This window comes from Helianthus annuus, chromosome 17, assembly GCF_002127325.2.
Source record: "Helianthus annuus cultivar XRQ/B chromosome 17, HanXRQr2.0-SUNRISE, whole genome shotgun sequence".
NCBI classification, from domain to species: Eukaryota; Viridiplantae; Streptophyta; class Magnoliopsida; order Asterales; family Asteraceae; genus Helianthus; species Helianthus annuus.
In genome coordinates, this window is record NC_035449.2 from 5,585,829 (window position 1) to 5,606,856 (window position 21,028).

The 21,028-nt window shown below is 38.5% G+C and overlaps 1 protein-coding gene and 1 non-coding gene across 2 annotated transcripts; one reads left to right on the forward strand and one right to left on the reverse strand.

Moving 5' to 3' along the window:
• The first annotated feature begins 4,383 nt into the window (after positions 1 to 4,383).
• On the forward strand, positions 4,384 to 4,489 carry LOC118489580. The gene has a single exon (XR_004887602.1). It is a non-coding gene; the product is annotated as a U6 spliceosomal RNA (small nuclear RNA).
• A 6,177-nt stretch (positions 4,490 to 10,666) lies between these two features.
• LOC110922471 (dynein light chain 1, cytoplasmic) lies at positions 10,667 to 14,045 on the reverse strand. The gene is made up of 3 exons (XM_022166764.2): positions 13,800 to 14,045; positions 13,569 to 13,674; positions 10,667 to 10,891 (listed from the first exon to the last, which is right to left on the reverse strand). Exons 1-3 carry the CDS (start codon positions 13,977 to 13,979, stop codon positions 10,809 to 10,811), a joined length of 369 nt encoding a protein of 122 aa, XP_022022456.1. The 5' UTR covers positions 13,980 to 14,045; the 3' UTR covers positions 10,667 to 10,808.
• Positions 14,046 to 21,028: the final 6,983 nt, after the last annotated feature.

Here is a 21,028-nt window from a genome sequence, read left to right on the forward strand (position 1 = left end):
CAATTTTTTAAACGGGTCACATTGATAATACTCAACTACTAATGAGTTAAGGTCAATTGCCCGACCAAGCGGTATTTTATATATCATACCCCAAGCCCGTATAAGGAAAATAAGTTAAAGGTATTTACCTGAGCAAGTAATAACCACAACAAGCAAATGCAAGTATCTTTTACTGGTCTCCTATTCTGGAACGAAGGTTTATAATAACCTATTAGAATCCTAACGGGTCTTTAATTTAGCCTAAGCTTAGACCGGTCAGTTTCAAAGGATAAATACGGTTTAATCGCATGAAAGGCGAAAACCGAAAATGGAATGTGATTTAGACCCAAAAAGTTCGGAGACTTGTATATGGGTAAACTAAACACATTCTGGATTTTGAGATAGAAACGACAAGGTTTGACCCGTTTCGGCTAATTTATGTAAACTAGTTACATAAACCGGATCGAACGCGTAAAAGGCGTAACGGGTAACCGCAAGAGTCTTACACAGGTTTCCTGAGTCAATATGCTCTAAATAGGTTGTGATATCAGTGGGATATCTTCCATTATGCCCACAACGAGTTTAATCCCAATATACGCCCCGTAGGGGTACTTTAGTCATTTTAAAGATTTATAAAAGAGATTTCCGGGTTATACAGGAAATCTGAGTTTTCTGACTAGGTTATAAAGTTCAAAATACTTTATTTATTATTTAAAATCAGTAGCAACTGGATTCGTGTCAAAATACCATGTAGAACTCATTTTATGTTCGAAAAGGGTATATTCGGTATTTACCGAATCAAGGCCATAACCGCAGGTTATGAGCAGGTTAAAAATAATTAAAATCTTTAAAAATCTCAAAATATTATATTACATCAGTGTGAAAAAGGTTTGGTGTCGAATTTGGGTTTAGATAGGCTTTATGCTAATTGCGCCGTTTTAATTTCAAAAGTTTTCTTAATTGCGCTATTTAGCATAACTCCTATTCTGGACCTCGGATTGACATGAAATTTTAGGGACATGTTTATAAATCAGTAACTAAGGTTTCTGTCCTTTCACATATCCAAAATTCTCGTTTTAAGACCAAGAGGGCATTATGGTCAACATTTAAGCATATAACGGAAATGTGCAAAAGACACGGACAAACAACGAACCAGTCACAGAGGTTATACCATCATGTGACCTGGTCCTAAGAGAGTCCTAAGGCATATCTAAAACATACCAATTCAGGTCAGAACTGAATTCAAAGCAAAAGTCAAAGTTTTGCGACTTTCGGTTCCGAACCGGGTCAAAACAGTAAATGGTCGGATCAAACAAGCTTAGACCAGTTATAATACTTATTATTAAGTTATATGAGTGATAAAACAGGTTATACGCCATCTACATTGTTAATTATGTGTTAAATCGAAAATTAGCATATCTGGTTGACTTTTTCTAAGCAACTTTGACCCGACATTTGGACTAGTTAGAGTGGGAATCAGAGGGTGCCCTTTTAAGGATTTAATGCCCACATAATTACCAACATATAACTAGCTTTGATTCGACTAATCACTGGACCATTAGTGACTAATCGTTAAGTCAACCGTTAATTACGACGGTTTGACTTCTAAGCTATAACTAAGCAAAAACTTAACTAAGAAAGGCTAAGCATACTTACAGAAGTCTAGTACACGACCAGAGATGCTAAGAGAGGATTCTTGAGCTCCAGAAGTGATCAAGAATGCTGAATGAAGGTGTGGTTACAATGGTTGCATCTCATGGCCTTTTATAGTGAACTTGGATGCATTAGATCATGACAACAAGGTCTACAAGTGTAACCAGATCACCAAAAAGTGTCTCTGGGTCCTAGGGGTCATTTAATGGCTGAGAGTCGGTTAAAACAGCAAACAGTGCTTCTGTCCACGCTTTCTGCATCTGGGCGTCTGACGCGGCCCGCGTAAAAGTCCTCTAACTTTTACGCGGCCCGTCTGAACCGTCGCGGCCCGCGTAAATGTTCTCCTCAACTTTTACGCGGCCCGCCTGAGACCTACTGTAAGATTTTTCAAATCTTTTTCAATAATTGCAGTTGGCTCTTGGATTTACGGAGGGGTAACTTTGCATTTTGGGCCTTTCTTATTTACGTATGAGGGCCTCGTGACATTTACCCAGCTTATTAATCCTCGGTTAGTTTATTACCACCCGAAAAGTCATAACTTTCAATGTTTGACGCTTTTAACCCTTCTTAAACGAATTTGGTCATAACCTTCTCATTTTATAACGGAACTTGGTGAAATTTATATTGTGCATTCTAGTGAGCATATCTTTACCGTTACAAAGCCTCGGGTTTGATAAAGGGTCACTCAGAGGTATAACTTAAACATGTTGACACATTTGACCCCTGTAGCTTGTAATCTCTCACTTTCTCCCACATTTCGTTCCGTATGATCCATGATTTATTCGTTTGAAGGTACGAGCATCATGCCGGATTACTGTAAAGTACATTTATCCCTTGTTGATGTTTTGAACCCTTGAATTCACATACTTTCTATGTTTGTCAACTTTAGTCCCTCCATAGTATTCTTTAACACGTCCAAGCTTATGACACGTGTCAATACATTATAGGACACAAATTTCCGAGGTGTTACAAGATAATCGAAAATTATTCAGTTTTCCAACAAGCTATTTTAAATGAAATTGTACGATATGTTTAAGCCATTTGAGTGTTGAATACATCAACTATTTTCGTTTCATACAATATTAAGTAAGAACTTTTAGTTACGAATAATCATAATATATAAAAATTATGTAAGATAAGTAACATATATAATAAAAATAAGTAACAACCCAAACTAAAATAACCCTGGGCCGGTACCGGTATTACGTTTCAAACCGGTATACCGAATTTTACCGCCGGTACAAACCTTATGCCGTTTCACTTATTTACCAGGGTGTTTCGTACCGGATTTACATTTGAAAATGGTAATACCGGTATAACCGGCCGGTATTTACCGGTTTTTAAAACATTGATAAAAATCGTTAATCATGAATGTATAAGGTTATAATATAATATTCTTTAAACATGTGATAATGATTATATAAAAGTTTATGATTTATATTTTTTATATACATGGTTTATAACACCTATAAATTGAATAAAATATATAGTTAATCAAGATTCTTTTTATATTTAACCCATGTAATACACGAGCTTATACCATGTAACATTTTTTTTAATATAGGTCTTTAATTATTAATTATTATTATTAATATAATACGATAACACAAAGGGTATTTTCTAATAATTCTAATATTAAGGTTGAATTATGAGATACACTACACAAGTGAAAATACCAATGCTAGAGTTTTGTGAATTGGGTCTATGTGTACCATAAAATATGTAATTGTATGTAAATTACATGTAGACGTACATGTGTGAATGACTTATGTGATACACATGTGTAAATTGAGTTTACATAGCCATGTGACCCATTGTCATAACTTTGGTTTAAATTGAGTTTACATAACCATGTGTGAATCACTTGTGTGGTACACACATGCATTGTCGCCCATGCCTGATGATTGTATGTAAATTAGTTTTACCTAGTCACATTGATTGTATGTAAATTAGTTCTACCTAGTCACATTGATGATAAGTCACGGATCGACCATCCAAGGGTTACTCAAAACTACGAGATCTGAAACAACAAGAGCTCTACATTTAATGCCACAATTCAATTGTGGATCCCCCTTGCTACACTCTAGACAAACCTTTGCCAATCCAAGTTAAAAGAAAATTTCAAATACACTTCAACAATGACTAATCCTCAAACATAGTGTTGAAGGAAAATATAATTACTCATGATTGTGTATTCATAAAAATATATTTGATCATAAATTAATCAAGTTACTTTTGTATATGACATTAGATTCTTACAAAACCAAACTTCAGAAAATTGAAGTATACTTTTTTTAAGGAATCATTTCGAAGGAGAATTTGTTTAAATTAAAACCAAGTAAAAAAAGTTAGTCTGAATATATGTGAAAGTGTCCATCTAATTTAAAATGAAACAAAATATCTCCCTTAGGTGGGAGGATAAAAGCTTAGTAATTTGAGCATTTGTCCAAAAGGTTTGTTTAGTGTTTTAAGTAAGCAATAAAAGAACACAATCGTTGTTTTCATAAGAAAAGAACGTACTTGTTTGTTAAATTATGGTGCATTTCATTACCTATCTATTGAATTGTCCACATTCAAAATGTAAAGTTTGTTAGAGATTTACGTACACAATAAGGACTAAAAGAAATGCTTATTATGTGATTTATTGAAGTAGTTAGATTGCGGTTGGCTATGAAAGTAATACATATAATGAATACACATTGATGAGAATTTTAAGAGGCGACATAAAAGATGGGTAGTTAGTTCATAGTTGTCCCCCCATTGTGGCCATCTAATAAAATTGGAACGATATAGAGAAGATTAACATGATCCGCGTGTAAGAATGACAAGTACAAAGCCAGAATAGTTAAAAGAAATAAAATGAGGGATAGTTTTTCTGTATATATAAAAAAATAAGACTCAATTACACAGATAAACCCTGTGGTTTATAGCTAGCTTTACCTTTTGGTACTTAATTTTTTTTTAACAAGTTCGAGGCTTGTGATTATCGGTTTGTGACTAACATACCCTTTTGTAACTACAAGACCATTTGTATACAATATATGGTATATGCAAGGGCGGATCTTAGAAGGCTTGTGCCCGGGCCACGGCCCTGGCACGTTTTTCGGCCAGAAGTGCTAATTTTCGCGGTTCGATCGAAATTTTTTATACCTACTATGTTCGGCACGGGCATGTTTTTAGTGCCCATGGCTTTCGGCCCAGGGACGTTCAACGGGCAAGATCCGCCACTGGGTATATATTCTTTATTTATCAGAATTAATCATTTATAAGGTTAAATAAATACATATTATAATTATAGATTTTGCGTGTACGGAGGTTGTTTATTGTTTGTACTTCATAGTTATATTCTTAAAAATGTGCTTTCCCTTTAGTATCCTTTTTTGTTCCCTTTAATTGTCTTCACATTTTTTTTTCTTAAAAGATATAATATAAGATGCGAACTTTTAGATGTATGTAAGTGGATTGATTGAGAACCAAGAAGGATGATCACATCAAGCATTTATTGGTTTGAAATTCGATCAATTATTTGTGTACTTAAAAGTGAAACCGACAAAAAAAAAAAAAAAAAACTTTTGATACGTGTGTTTTGTGGGTATATCCAAAAGTTTAAGATTATCAAATGTTAAATCCAATCGTGTAACAACAAAACCTAAGTAATTTTACCTTTCATTATATGTCTAATGGTTATGTTGAATGTAATTCTAGGAATGGGATCAAATACAAACACTTAAGTTTGTAAGAACCATAAGAACCAATACATAATTGACAAGTGTCCATCAATAAAAAATTAGTTTAGGGGTAATTTAGACTTTTTGACCATATTTATTTATAACTAATTAAAAATAATTACAAAAAATATAATCAGCACAACACTATATAATTAGCACAACATCATTAATCGTTCTTCATTATCAGCACATCGTCCTCGAATCGTTCTCCATTATCAACATAAACGACATTAGCACAACATCTTCAATCGTTCTCCATTATCAGCACACCAGATGTGCTGATTATATCTACTTTTGGTGTTTGTTTGTATTATTTTGTAATTAACACATAATCAGCACCTTATTAGCACAAATATAAAACACCTTTTGTTAACTTTTTTTAAAAAACACTTTTATAAATACAAAAAGGTATAGCAATATGGTACTCATATTAAAGATAAAAAAATACTTGATTTTATGGTATATATTTTTAAAAAAAATAATGAAGTATATAAAAGTTATTTTAGTTTAAAAAACCTTGGTGGAATTTGTATTTAATAGAAAATGGTCAAATGACTAGCAATTTTACAAAATTACCCCTAATTTGTTAGTAGTAATTTTTAATTATAAGAGTTTTATTTATAATCAATATCAACCCTTGATTTAAATTAACAATGGTTCAGATCTGTTCTTACGGTTCTTATAATTAGCACTGTTTGTACAGGATCTCAACCCTGTAATTCTATATGAGAGGTGCTTATTTGTATTTAGTTCAATTGTATTCACAGTGACGGATCTAGGATCGTTAGATAGTGAAGACAGAAAATGACCCGAGTCTTTGTTTAGCCCAACTCGGCCCAAGTTGCTAAAGAAGTTGAACCTCGGGGGTGGTCCTGCATAAATAAGTAGTCAAAGAGTACTAAAAATTAGAATTTAGATGTGAACTTATTATGATTATGTTAATACCCAACTCACAACTACCATATAACAATCATTTTGATAAAAAAGAAATACCAAAGAGATAAAAACTGAAACCAAAACTCCTAAGTTACTATTGTTGATTGTAGTCTCACTTGGTGTAATTGTTGACTGATGACAATTTATGACCTCCGTTTAGGTAGAAGGCCTAAAAAACTACATAACCTAAAACTTAATTTTTTTTTGAAAGGTAAATTTCAATAAAAAACAAACGCCCCTAATAGTCCTCAAAACGGAGACCATCGGGCTAAAACAAAATTACATCGAGTTCATAGGATTATTACACCAAGCATTCCAATCTATACCTTTCAATCTAGATCTATGACGAAACCAAAAAAACGACACGGACTTAATATATTGCATGACTTCAATAGTTCTCTGGGGCTTTCCACCAAACACTCCAGAATTCCTTTCGTTCCAAATGGTCCACATAGTAGTGAATATGATGCCTCGCAAAATGTACCTCTCCTGTTTCGTCTTCGTTTGAGTCTCTGCCAAAGACAAAAGATCTTTCACGTCAAAAACAAACAAGCGAGATAACTTACACCACGATGCGACCCGAGCCCAAATTTCCAAGGAGAAGATGCAGCCAGTAAACAAGTGTATAACCTAAAACTTAATTTAATAATTATAAAATCTACAAGTTAAAGACTCGTATACTTAATATAAAAGATAATAGTCATTTATTTTAGGAAAAAAAAAACTAGTGAGATTCCCATGCCGGTGCGGTGGGAATTTCGTTTCGGTTTGTTATGGTGCTGACACTCAACATAGCAACTGAAAGAGAAAACCAAAAAATAAAGTTGCGATATGCCCAAAGGGATATCAACACGTTTTATATCTATCAAAATCCATATAAACAAATAAATTTGTGATGTGGCCAAATGGTATCGACACGTATGTTACATGGATTGAAAACCATAAAAAAGAATGGCGATATCTCCACCTTCAACCCCCTTACGCCCAGATCACACCCAAAAAGGGCGGTGTTACGCGCCCCATGCCTACGTGGCAAGGCATCACGCCCCGTCACCCTTCTCAACACATACTCTTAGTATTATAGTGTTTTTATCAGTTTCACCCATCTATTCTTCTTTTAATTCCATTTCAAATGTTGTGACTTTTTATTCTTTCAAGTTTTAAAGAGCTAATTAACTAATCTTTAAATGTTTTTTTTAGCAATGTCCTTGTGGGGCCCCGGGGGAGCCCATTCTCACCCCTCCCCGCCCGGCTTTACTGGGCGTGAGTGAAGGTTGGGAAACTCCAAGCGTTATGAAGCTAATAGAAAAGTGGAATGGAGTTGAAATTTGGATTGGCCATCCGGGAAAAAAACATGTGGCAACCACTTTTTACACACCCAATCACAATTTTACACAAAACTCCATTCTCTTTTTTATGCATTTAAATTTATATAATTTACGTATTATTTTAATGAGTGATGGATAGTGAAAATCAATGTAACCATTACGTTGTATAGTGAAAACAAATGAAAGGAGAGTGATATGATGATGTGACAATCAATTTACGATATGTCAGTGAAAACAGGTGAACACATTACACATAGCCTAAGAAGGTAGTCGAATTTGTGTCTGTTTAGTTTTTTGAGTATAGAACATAATCATTAAAGATCAATATTAAAACATGATTTTGTAAAGAAACCATTCTTATAGAAAACAAAAAAAAGTGCAGATAAGGAATCATTGGAAACATCCTATTTTGAAGAAATGTATCTAACAAGGTTGAGACTCTTGATTGTATGATGGAAACAAAGGACAAAAAGATGGATGACCATCAATGACCAAGTACCCAAAGTAGGTAATACTAGACAATAATCGGTTGTTGATGCATGTGAAGGATAAATGTGTCTGTCAAGTCGTCAATGCAATCTTTTTTAGTTGGATCATTGTCTCATTGGCTATTGATCATGTAGATAGGATGTTACATTACAACGGTGGCGGCCAATTAAACATGACTAAGTGTCAACATCAAAACTATTTTGAGTTAAAGAGTATTACCTTTATGTCACTCTTTGAAAATGTTTGCCGTATCAACCAATTTCGGATGCTTAAATAACACATGAAAAACGAATATCAAGAACTATATATAACACACTTTTTTTTTACTATTTGGGTGCCACCCATAGAGATACGGGTAGGTGAAAAACTTATTTGACATCTCTATATATCGAGACAACATTTAATACGAAAAAATAAATGGACCTTTAATGCTCTAATAAACCACTCTTAGACCACCCGTAGTGGGGCGTTATTTTTAAAAAAAATTGAAAAAAAAACGCCCGGAAACGCCTCCCCCACCATTACATGGGGCGTTATTTTGTAATTTTTTTGAAAAAAAAAGCGTCCGGCGTTTTATATAAAACGCTCAACAAATATTGTGTCCAATTTGACTGACCAATGGGAAGGGGGATTAGTGGTCCAAGTGGGATGACATGTACTGACATGTTTGACTGGAAGGGGCATTACTTGTTTTTTAGTCTGACATTTTTTGACAAGTGTAAGTTTTTTTTTTTTAATCCTTTTTAATGATTGGAAGGGGCATTATTAGGCATTATTCCCATTACGCCACTTTTGCAATAACGCCCCATGCTGACTGGACCGACACGTGTCGAATAATGCCCCATGGTGGGGGCATTATTTTGTTCCACCACTACACATGGTCTTAGAACGAGTCAAACTATGCACATCTAATTATGAAGAAAGCAAAAATAGTTTTTTTTTTTTTGAACGGCCAACAAATGAATTTTATTAATACAAGATTAACATCAGTTAACCAACATTACATCCAACATTACACCCACCATTACACTAAAGCCACCATTGATTAATTTTACACATTCATACAAGTTAAATCAAATGTGCACCAACTCTCCCATGTAAGCGTGATTGCCTTTGCCCGATGTTTTAACCATAAAAAACCCATCACCTTAACTTCTTCCACCAGATTATCCACCGTCACCTTCTTATTGTTAAAAACCGCCTCATTTCATGCACGCCATATAAACCGCTTTCTGCCATCTTCTAGATCTGCGGCAATGGTTGTTAAATTCCAATACATCCTTTGCACAAAAAAAGAAAGGTGTAGGGATACGACACCAACTGAATATCTTCTCCCATACCGTTTGCACAAAACTGCACCCAGCAAATAAGTGATCGCCGGACTCCTCGTAGTCTTCACAGAACACACAGTAAGTATTACTTAATTAGACATTACGTCTCGCGAGGGCTGCCTTTGTCAGAAGTCGATTCAAAAATAACCTCCATGTCAAGAAGTTTACCTTAATCGGACACCATTTATTCCAACAATGATACTACCTCACAACTCCGTCCGATCTGGGCCTCATTCGGTGTCTTATTCCACGGATTGAAAATGTACCGGAATCATCCATGGCCCATTTCCACGTATCCTCGTCACCCGTTATAATAATATTGTCCAAAATTTTCGCCAGATCATTCATCTCTTTAATCTCTTGCTGCTGATACGGACACCGAACCCAACTGAAGGCCACGTACCTCACCCCGGCTTGAACCTTTACCCGATCCGCAACCCGAGCTATTTTATTACTCTCTAACTGGAACAAAGTTGGGGAATGAGACACACAAAGAAAGCAAAAATAGTGACCTACTAAAACACTCAACGTATGTCCCTTAGTTTTATGTAACCGCCTCTGTTTCTCTTTCTTTTAACTGCATTACGTGATTCTCCTAGTTTGGTCTGAAATGAGCGTGTCTCTTGCTGGTTCTAAAATGGGCGTGCGCTACATATCTATGTGAGTTAATAGCCAAAATGGTCCCTGAGGTTTGCTCATTTTTGCCACTTTAGTCCAAAATCCAAAATTTTTAAATCTGGGTCCCTGAGGTTTGCATTTTGTTGTCATTTTAGTCCAAATTTTAAAAACTCTCTTTTTTGACTGTTGCAACCAACCTATTTTGTCCTTTTGTGCAAGGGTATTTTGGTCATTTTTATGAGTTATTATAACAAACTCAGATCAAGAACCTAGAATACCCCTATGCAAAAGAACAAAATAGGCTGGTTGCAACAGTAAAAAAAGAGGGTTTTTAAAATTTGGACTAAAATGGCAACAAAATGCAAACCCCAGGGACCCAGATTTAAAAATTTTAGATTTTGGACTAAAGTAGCAAAAGTGAGCAAACCTCAGGGACCATTTTGGCTATTAACTCTATCTATGTGATTAGAGTGATGTTTGTGCGATTTAGTTTGTGTAGCAAAGTAACAGCGCGAAAAAACACACGTACACACAAAATTGTAGAACCAACAATAGCAAACTTTGGCAGGCCGCCCGACCAATCCATTGCGACAAACATTATGCATTTTAGTAGGATGAAGTATAGGTATTATTAAGCATAAAGAAAGTTAATCAAGAAAAGAACAATTAATATTTTTAAAAACATTCATGATTACATGTCTGTTGCTAAATTAAAATTTACAAAGATGACAGTATTAGCATCATGGTCAACCAGATTTGAACAGCAACACTGCTTTTGAATCCAAGTAGAAGTAGACAAAGTGGTTTGTCTCATGAGTCACATAAGAACCTGCACAAACAATCCTTAGTTAAAACATTAACCAACTTTCATCTCAATCAGATCACTACAATCTTTCATTTCTCCCATTTTTTTCATTTGCAGATTACCATTTTACCCCTTGTAATCATGAGTTAGACACGTTCCAGACGGTTTAATATATTGATTCAATATATCTAATGTATGTTTGTAATTAGGGTTGTTCACGAGCCGAACCGAACCGATCAGACCTTTGCTCGTGCTCGGTTCGTTTACAAACCGATCCGAACCGAACCGAGTGTTTTTTCAACCGAGCCAAAGTCGAGCGAGCGTCTTTCGATCCGAGCATTTTTCGAACGAACGTCGAGCGATTATCGAGCGTCGTAGAACAAACAAGGAAAGTGACGATGGGAGTGCTAGTTATTAGAATAAAGTGCAGTTTTCGTCCCTTATGTTTCGTCCAATAGAACACAAGTAAAAATTTAAGTATTAGACAATGGACTATTGGTATTGGGTTTCAATTCTAATTATTTAAATGAGCTCTATTGGATCTTGGACCAAACATTGTTGATGTTGGTCTATAGTCATTTCATTAAAAATGATACACACACAAATATATATACATATTAAAAAATAAATTGAGCCAACCGAGCAGAACCGAACTGAGCGGACCTTTGCTCGTGCTCGGTTCGTTTACAAACCGAACCGATCCGAACCGAACATTTTTTCAATCAAGCTGAATCGAACGAGCAAATTCCGAGCATTTTTCGAGCGAGCATCGAACGAGCGCCGAGCAATTTGAACAGCCCTATTTGTAATATATATATGCACCTCACTACATCCACAATAGCACAATATCAAGCAAGTTGGTTCAAATAACGATGCCTTATGTCTTCAAGTTAACCAATAAACATCCACATTTCATGTGATTCAATGTAAATTGTGAAATGCAGATCTATACGATTGCAGAAAGATGCCGGTTAATCTGAGAATCTTGACAAAGATCATTGGTCACAGACAAAAACTGTTGATCTTTGTCAATAAAGAGATATGGTAACCAAACCCGGTAATCCGGGTCGAATTCAACCCATGGCATTCGGATTCATTAGATCCCAACTGTGCCGGGTTGACGGGTTCACCCATGGTGCTTCGCCTACATGGCAAGCTGTGTGAAGTGCATGTTGACGTGACCACCAATCAGATTCAATATGTCAACTTCAATGCGGTTATATCCATGATAGCGATAACTAGTAGTACCTAGTATGTATTTGTGTGTGTCTCTCTGTCTATATATAAATATATCATGCCAAACAAATCAGGTCATTCACTACTCTCTCTCTCTCTACCATACCCATTATTTTTCGATGATATTCTGATCCTTTTTTGCACACCGGAGGGTAGTCACAAGTGTGGCGTGGCTAACAGCATTCTGTTTGCAAATTCAATCATGAAGTGCTCGGAATTCTCTCATGTGGAAGTTGGTATCCCAAATTCCTAATCCTCACAGTCTGGGCATTTACTTCTACAGTCGAGACTCTCATAATAACAGGTGTATGCCTACAACTGTACAATTTTTTATTTATGACCAATTTCTTTCTTTTCTATTGCACCTACACATAGTAAAGATAAACCAATTGACCAATAAAAGGCACTAATCAGATATATACTATTCTATGTAGTTAAGATCCCGTTATATCACCAATATATAATTGATATATCGGTTATCGGTCCTCTGCCTAGATATTGGTGCAAAATATCGGTACCGATAATATCGGCGATATTGACTGATATTGGACCGATATATCACAGATTTTCCCGATCTCGGTACCTTTCTTCTTAGTTCTACTATTCGTCTTCTTCTTATTACTGCTATTAGTGTTTTAAGTCTTAATTCTTAGTTTTAGTGTTAAATGTTAGTGTTTTAAGTAATGGTTAAGTGCTGAACCAGTAAGAGGTCTGAACCATCAAGTGCTGAACCAATAAGAAGTCTGAACCATTAAGAGCCAGTATAATGCTTAACCCTTCAGAGGCAAATGTCTGACCATTTCAGACTAGATGTCTTAAACATTCAGACTCTGTATAATATTTAACCATTCAGAGGCAAATGTCTGAACCATTCAGACATCTGCTCACGAAACAAACAGTCTGAACCATTAAGTGCTGAACCTGTAAGAGGTCTGAACCATTAAGAGCCTCATTAAGAGGTAAACAAACAACCCCTTAGTCAGTTCCTACTTGCTACAATTGTTAGTGTTTTGCAAGTTGCAAAAGGTTAATTTGTTAATGGTAGGAGAGTATACTGAATTGTTAGTGTTAAATTGCTATATATATAAATTTAGCATGATATTAAAACTACCGATATCCGACCGTGATAAACGATATCTCAAATATCAGTCCTTGACCGATATCCGATACTTTACCGGATTAACTACTTCGATACTATTCCAATCAAATGTTACTAATACTATCCTACTAATCACAACCAGATGCACACATTTCATGCCCTAATTTACCAAATCTCCATCAAAAGCAAAATCACCTAACTAAACATTTCAACCTCTACAACCAGATCTACTTCACTAAATCCAACAATCATTACAAAACTAACCTAAAATTCACATCAATTCAAAACAATAAACCTGATATGATCACGATCTCAACTATTCAAACACTAAAACAAAAAGTCAGTAAACACAAATTAGTCAATTACCGAAGTTTTTTCCGACGATACAGTGCCACGTAGGACCGTGATTCTTATCAAACACCTTCTTAATCTGCTCCGCAGCATCCTTCTCAACGCTAAGCTCCTCAAACGCCTGTGCATGCGTCATCAAACGCCGATCAGAACAAGCGATTACGTAAGCAATTTGAAAATATACAGAACGTAATTTTAGTTTTAGGTTTTATGAATCAAAACAACAGAGGAATAATAGATTATTACGGAAATGGCGATATTGACGGCTTCTGTTTGCATTTCTTCTTTCATATCGGCGCTTTTGATGATGACCTTACGGTTGGTGGAAGTGGAGGAGATTGACGGTGGCGATGCGGTGGTTTTACGGTCATCGGTGGACGGCATCGGTTTAACTCCGATCAAGGATCTGTTTGGGTTTTCACTCATCTGGTTGCTGTTGCCGACACCTTATTTTAGTGCATCATATTCATACCCCGTTCGGTAACGTTTGCAATGTTTTAAAAACCGGTAAATACCGGCCGGTTATACCGGTATTACCGTTTTCAGATGTAAATCCGGTACGAAACACCCCGGTAAATAAGTGAAACGGCATAAGGTTTGTACCGGCGGTAAAATCCGGTATACCGGTTCGAAACGTAATACCGGTACTGGTCCAGTGTTATTTTAGTTTGGGTTGTTGCTTATTTTTATTATATATGCTACTTATCTTACGTAATTTTTATATATTATGATTATTCGTAACTAAAAGTTCTTATTTAATATTGTATGAAACGAAAATAGTTCATGTATTCAACACTTAAATGACTTAAACATATCGTACACTTTCATTTAAAAGAGTTTGTTGGAAAATTAAATGGTTTTCGATTATCTTTTGGATTATTTTTTATTATAATTTTCTTTTGGATCATCTTTTAATATGTAATCATGCATTTTTGGATTAACTTTTGAGTTGATGTTGTAATTTATGAAATTATAGAATTAACTAGTCAACCCGATTGAACCGCTCGGTACAATCTGGTTCAACCGGTTGAACCATTTTTTAGCCTAATCCGGTTTGATTTAAAAACCGGTTTTTAAAACATTGAACGTTTGAGCCTTTTATTTTGGCAATTGTAAGTTGTAACTAAGTATTGAACAAAAGCAAGATGTGTATTTATTGATTTGGATGTAACATACAAATGGTTATTGACGACGGGGGTAGCCCAAGGATAAATAAAATGATTAATATGCAAAGAGCTTAAAAGGTTGAAAGGTTCATCGGATGAAAAGCTGTAAAATGAGGAAATCGAGAAACAGTAATCAGTCATGTCCAAGGACTCGTCTCACCAACTCATGCTCACCAACTCACAAAGTCAGAGCAGGTCTGCACAGGCACACTCTATTAACCAGGGGTCCAAAGCCTTCAACCCCAAAAGGGGAAACCCTCCATTGCAAACAGGTTTCGCTAGTCTTGTTTATACCATTTCAGGAGATGTCTTCCCCTATAAGAAGACAGCTCATGTTCACTTCTAAGACATTCCGAAAAGGCAGAGATTCATTAATCTCTAGTCATTCAAAGAGTTCTTTGTCACTTCCAAACAACTCTTCATTACTTTCATTCTATTTGCTTTCTTTTCTGGATTCGAGCTGGCCTCGGAGAAAGAACCTCAAAGCGAATAACGAGTACATACTAGTGAACCTCCTTCCACGTTTTGCAAACGTGGAGGGACCCCGCGACCTGCGTTAGGCAAAACTGAACCCTTCAGCCTTTTTGCCTAACCAGCTTAGCTACCATCCTTGGTCTCGTGTTTGTTGCATCAACAAGTTGGCGCCCACCGTGGGGCTACGCCGCTGTTTCTCCTCAAAAGAGACCTGGTAAGTGTAGCTCCTTTCGCTCAAAACCACCATGTCAGAAAGTGGATCTCCGGGAGAGGTAAACCAGATCCCTAACACCTCTACCCCGGGAAGTGGTCAAGCTCACACAACAATAACAACGCCTTTTTCAACTCCGGGGAGTACACCCGAGTTCCTTACCTTCAACACACCAACCCCATCCAGATCTGAAGCTCCGTCTCCCAACGTTGGTGTGTCAGACACTCCGGCACGTGTTGAACTTACCCCCGAGGGGGTCGCTAATAACTTCCTTGAGCTAAGGTCACTTCTTAACCAACATGTGAACAGAGAAAGGGAAAAAGGGATAAGGATTCGTCTAGATTACGACGAACCTGAGCCAACGTTGTCTCCTGGGCCACCTCTACCACCCTTTGTTACAAGAGGCGAGGCTGGTCCCAGCAACCCTTCAAACCCTCATCCTTATCTATCCACTATGACAAACCCCACTGTTCATCCTATTCTCTCTTCCCAACCAACTGCTAGTGGCACTCCTCTGGGACACGAGTTAACACTCGACCAACTCCTACAGTCCCCGGTGACCAGTTGTCCCACTTCTCTAACTACCACATGGGAGCAAGCCCTGTCCGTGCTCCCTTTAGCACGAAGTGCTGTTGCTAGCACCCCTCTCGGGGTAAGTTGCTCAGTTGGTCCGGGAAGCCTTCAAGGTTTCAATTTCATACCCAACATGATGTCTCAGATGATGGCCAACTTCCCCTGGCAACACTTCATCAACCAAGTGCTTGCCACCCAGGGAAACCATGGCAATAACAACAACGTAGGTACGAGACCTGAAGAAGACTTGGCTAAACCTTACAAGCCAAGTAACCTTTCATGCTTTTCAAGACAGATAGCTGATTATGATTTTCAGTCTAAAATCAAAATGCCAGCTCACATCAGAACGTATGATGGGACCGAAGATCCCGAAGATCATCTTCAGATCTTCACTGGTGCTGCTCGAATAGAAAAATGGTCAAATGCTGAATGCTGCCTAATGTTCATGCAGACTCTTATTGGGTCCGCTAGAATCTGGTTCAACGACCTACCTGCTCAAAGCATTCGAAGCTTTGATGATCTCAGCAGAGGTTTTCTGGCAAACTTCTCCCAACAAAGGAGGTACGTTAAAGACGCAACAGTAATCTTCCAGATAAAACAACGCGATGATGAAAGCCTACGGGCATTCATTGAACGATACAAGAAAGAAGGGCTAACCTATGTGAGGGCTGATGAGAAAATGAGAGTGGCCGGTTTTATGAACTCCATAACCTCCAAGTATCTCACACGAGATTTCAACAAATCTCTGCTCAAAACCTTGGAAGAAGCCCTTGAAAGAGCCGAGGCTCACATTCGGGGAGAGGAAGCTGTGGACATCAAAGAACAAAGAAAAAGGGGTCCTGGCTGGCGAAGCAGTAGCCCAGCCAGAAAGAGATGAAACTTTAACTCTTACGACAGACGCTCAAAGGGTTCAGACCCTCGAAGGGTTGAAGGGCGAAACCCTTCAAGCAGAGATAAAGGCATGAGTTTCACTCCCCTCACCAAAACCCCTCAAGAAATCCTGGCAACGGAAGAAGTCAAGCAAAACTTTAGACCTCCCAGACCTCTCCCAAGAGTCGAAAAAATGAGAACTCCACTCAGTTCTGTGAATTCCATGAAGAAAAGGGACATCACACCAACGACTGCTTCCAACTGAAAAAGAGAATTGAAGAGGCTGTTAAGTCAGGAGAACTCGCCCATTTGGTAAAAGGGGTTCGAGACAAGATGGCTGAAGGCAAAGGGAAAGAAGTAAACATGGTGTATTCTGATGAAAAGGTCCCTTACAAGAAGCGACGGTTGGAAGATTGGGAGCTTCAGTGTGTCTGCTTCCCCCCAACAAGGAAGGACCCACTTCCTGGTCCCCTTGTGGTTGAAGCCACCGTGGGCACCTTACAAACGTGTAAAGCATACATAGACACGGGAGCAGCCACTGAAATCATGTTTGAGAAATTTTCAACCAATTAAGTGATGAGGAACGTTCAAGGCTTCAACCCTCCGGGACCTCCATAAAAGGTATCGCCGATATAACCCTGAAGCCTTTGGGGCAAATAACCCTTGATGTCTGTTTTAAGGAGGGATCAAAGGAAAGAACCCGATCACTAACCTTCGTGGTTATCAACATCCCTTCCAACTATGACGTAATCATAGGGAGGCCCGGACAATGTGCATTCTACATGGCAGTGTCCGTTGGCCATGGCACTGTCAAATTTCCCACTGAAAGAGGAATTGCAACCCTTCAACCCTCTCAGGAAGCTTATCTAATCGAAGGGGAAAGTTCGAATGGTGAGAAGGACAAGCAAGGGTTAGTCATCAACCATAAATACCCTGAGCAACGAATAAGGGTCAACCCCAACCTTTCCCAAGAGACCCTTTCATACCTTGAAAAGCTGCTGAAGCATCACAGTGATGTGTTCGCCTGGTCTCCTGAAGATATGACTGGGATCCCTCGAAACATTGCTGAACACGAGTTAAGGATACCACCCAATGTCAAGCCGGTGGTTCAAAAGAAAAGAAGCCTGGCACCCGAGAGAAGCCTGGCAGCTTGCCAAGAGGTTGAAAAGCTTGTATCAGCTGGCATTCTCCGAGAGGTCAAGTACCAATCATGGATTGCAAATCCTGTTATGGTCAGAAAACCCGACAACTCTTGGAGAATGTGCATAGATTTTAAAGATCTTAACAAGGCTTGTCCCAAGGATTGCTACCCGCTCCCAGAAATTGATCTCAAGATTGATTCTCTCACAGGGTACCCGTTTAAATGCTTTCTCGATGCATACAAAGGTTATCACCAAATCCTCATGAAGAAGGAGGATGAAGAAAAGACAGCTTTCCACACAGACAAGGGCATTTTTTGTTACCAAAAGATGCCTTTTGGCCTCAAGAATGCGGGTGCCACCTACCAACGACTCGTCGATAAGGCCTTTGAAAACCAAATTGGTAGAAATATGGAGGCATATGTCGATGACCTGGTGATCAAAAGCAAAACGGAATACCAAATGCTTGACGATATCCAAGAAACCTTCAAAAACCTTAGAAAGATCAACATGAAGCTTAACCCGGAAAAATGCTCGTTTGGATTTGATGAAGGAAAAATCCTGGGTCACATCGTTGGAAAGCAAAATATCAAAGCCAACCCTAACAAGGTAAAAGCTGTCCTTGAAGCTAAACCACCGAGAACCAAGAAGGAGGTTGAAAGCTTGAACGGGAAGCTTGCAGCCTTGAAGCGTTTTACCTCAAAGCTGGCCGAAAGGTCTCTACCATTCTACAAAACGTTCAAGAACTGCTCAGATAAAAAAGATTTCAGATGGACCGATGAAGCTGAAGAAGCTTTCAATCAAATGAAGCAGCACTTAGCTTCCCTACCTGATATCGCAGCACCAGAAACTGGGGAGCTCATATCGGTGTACCTTTCAGTTGCCGACGAAGCCATCAGTGCAGTTCTCACTATTGAAAGAGACAAGGCTCAGGTACCCGTTTACTTTTTCAGCAAAACTCTAAAACTAGCCGAAACCAAATATCCTCCCCTTGAAAAACTCGCTCTAGCCCTGGTCCAAACAGCCAGAAGGCTTAGAAGATACTTCCAAGCACATCCTATACAAGTGGTCACTGACCAACCTGTCAAGAATGTGCTTGGAAAACCTGAGAACTCAGGAAGGTTGGCAAAATGGGCAGTGGAACTAGGTGAACATAACATCACCTACGTCCCACGAAAAGCCATCAAAGCTCAGGTCCTGGCTGATTTCCTAGTCGAAATCCCAAGCCAAACAATTGAAGAAGTAAACACCACAACCGCTGAACCCTCCAACCCTGAAGCCTGGAAATTATTCACTGACGGGGCTTCAAGCGTTGAAGGGTCAGGAGCTGGTTTAGTCCTAATCAACCCTGAGGGGCTAGAATTCACGTATGCTCTCCGTTTTAATTTTCAGACCACCAATAACGAGGCTGAATACGAAGCACTGATCGCCGGTCTACGACTGGCCAAAGAAATGAAAGTCAAAAAGCTTGAAGTGTTCACTGATTCACTACTAGTATCAAGCCAAGTTAATGACAGCTATGTCGCCAAGGAGCCCAACATGAGAAAGTACAAAGAAAAATCTAAGGAGTTAATGAACACCTTCCAGGCATGCAACATCAAACAGATTCCAAGATTCCAAAACAAAAAGGCCGATGCCTTGAGCAAATTGGCATCTCTCACGTTCGCCCACCTCACGAAAAAGGTGTTGGTTGAAGTGTTAAAGGCCCGGTCGATTGATGAATTGGAAGTGCAAGATGTGGTCACCGAGGAAGATCCAAATTGGATGACTCCTATCAAAAAATTCCTTCAAGACAATGAACTGCCTAATGATCAAACGGAAGCTGAAAGGGTAAAGATCAAAGCAAGACAATATGTGTTGCAAGGAGAAACTCTCTATAAAAAAGGTTACCTTGCACCATTGCTAAGGTGTGTGGGCCCTGAACAAAGCAAATATTTGGTTAAGGAAGTGCATGAAGGAATATGCGGAGCTCATTTTGGAGCTAGGTCGGTGGTTGCAAAGCTCATGAACCTGGGATATTTCTGGCCTTCAATGCATCGTGACACCGTCGAGCAATTGAAGAAATGTGATGCCTGTCAAATCCACTCCCCAATACCAAAAAGTCCCAAACATGACTTGGTCCCCATAACCTCAGCATGGCCATTCCATAAATGGGGAATGGACATTGTTGGACCATTCCCTCCAAGCAAAGGGGGAGTAAAATTCTTGTTGGTAGCAATTGACTACTTCAGCAAATGGCCAGAGGTTAAACCCCTTGCCAAGATCACAGGAAAGCAAGTCATAGACTTTGTTTGGGAAAATATCATCTGCCGCTATGGGCTGCCAGGGGTAATTGTCACCGATAATGGGAAACAATTCGCCGAGAAACCCTTCAGCCTTTGGTGCAAGGAGTACAGGATCAACCAAATCTTCAGTTCAGTGGCTTACCCGCAGTCAAACGGCCAGGTTGAAAGGACCAACAGAAGCATAGTGGAAGGCATCAAAACAAGATTGGGGAGGTATGAAAGTAATTGGCTGGAGGAATTGCCTAGCGTTCTATGGGCAATCAGAACAACAGAAAAAGCAAGTCACAAAAAGACACCTTACAGCTTAGTATTTGGATCCGAAGCTGTAATCCCCGCTGAAATAGGAGTTGTAACCCAACGAATTGTCAACATGGATCCCGAGGTAAACACACAAGAGACCATGTTGAACTTACAACTCCTAGAGGAGGCCCGGGATCAAGCAGCAATACAAGAAGCCAAATACAAGCAAAGGATGGAAAGCTACTACAACAAGAAGGTCAAGAACGAACGATTCAGGCCAGGGGATCTAGTCCTCAGAAACAATGAAGCAAGCAAAAAAGAAAATCAAGGGAAACTAGGCCCAAAATGGGAAGGTCCATACACCATCCTCGAAGCACACAAAAGAGGGTCCTACAAGCTGGGAGATCTAGAAGGCAAAAGGCTCCCAAGGCACTGGAACGGAAAAACCTTGAGAAAGTTCTATGTTTAGAAAGTTTGGTTTGTATCAAAAGAAAAACCTTTTGTAAAAGCGGATATT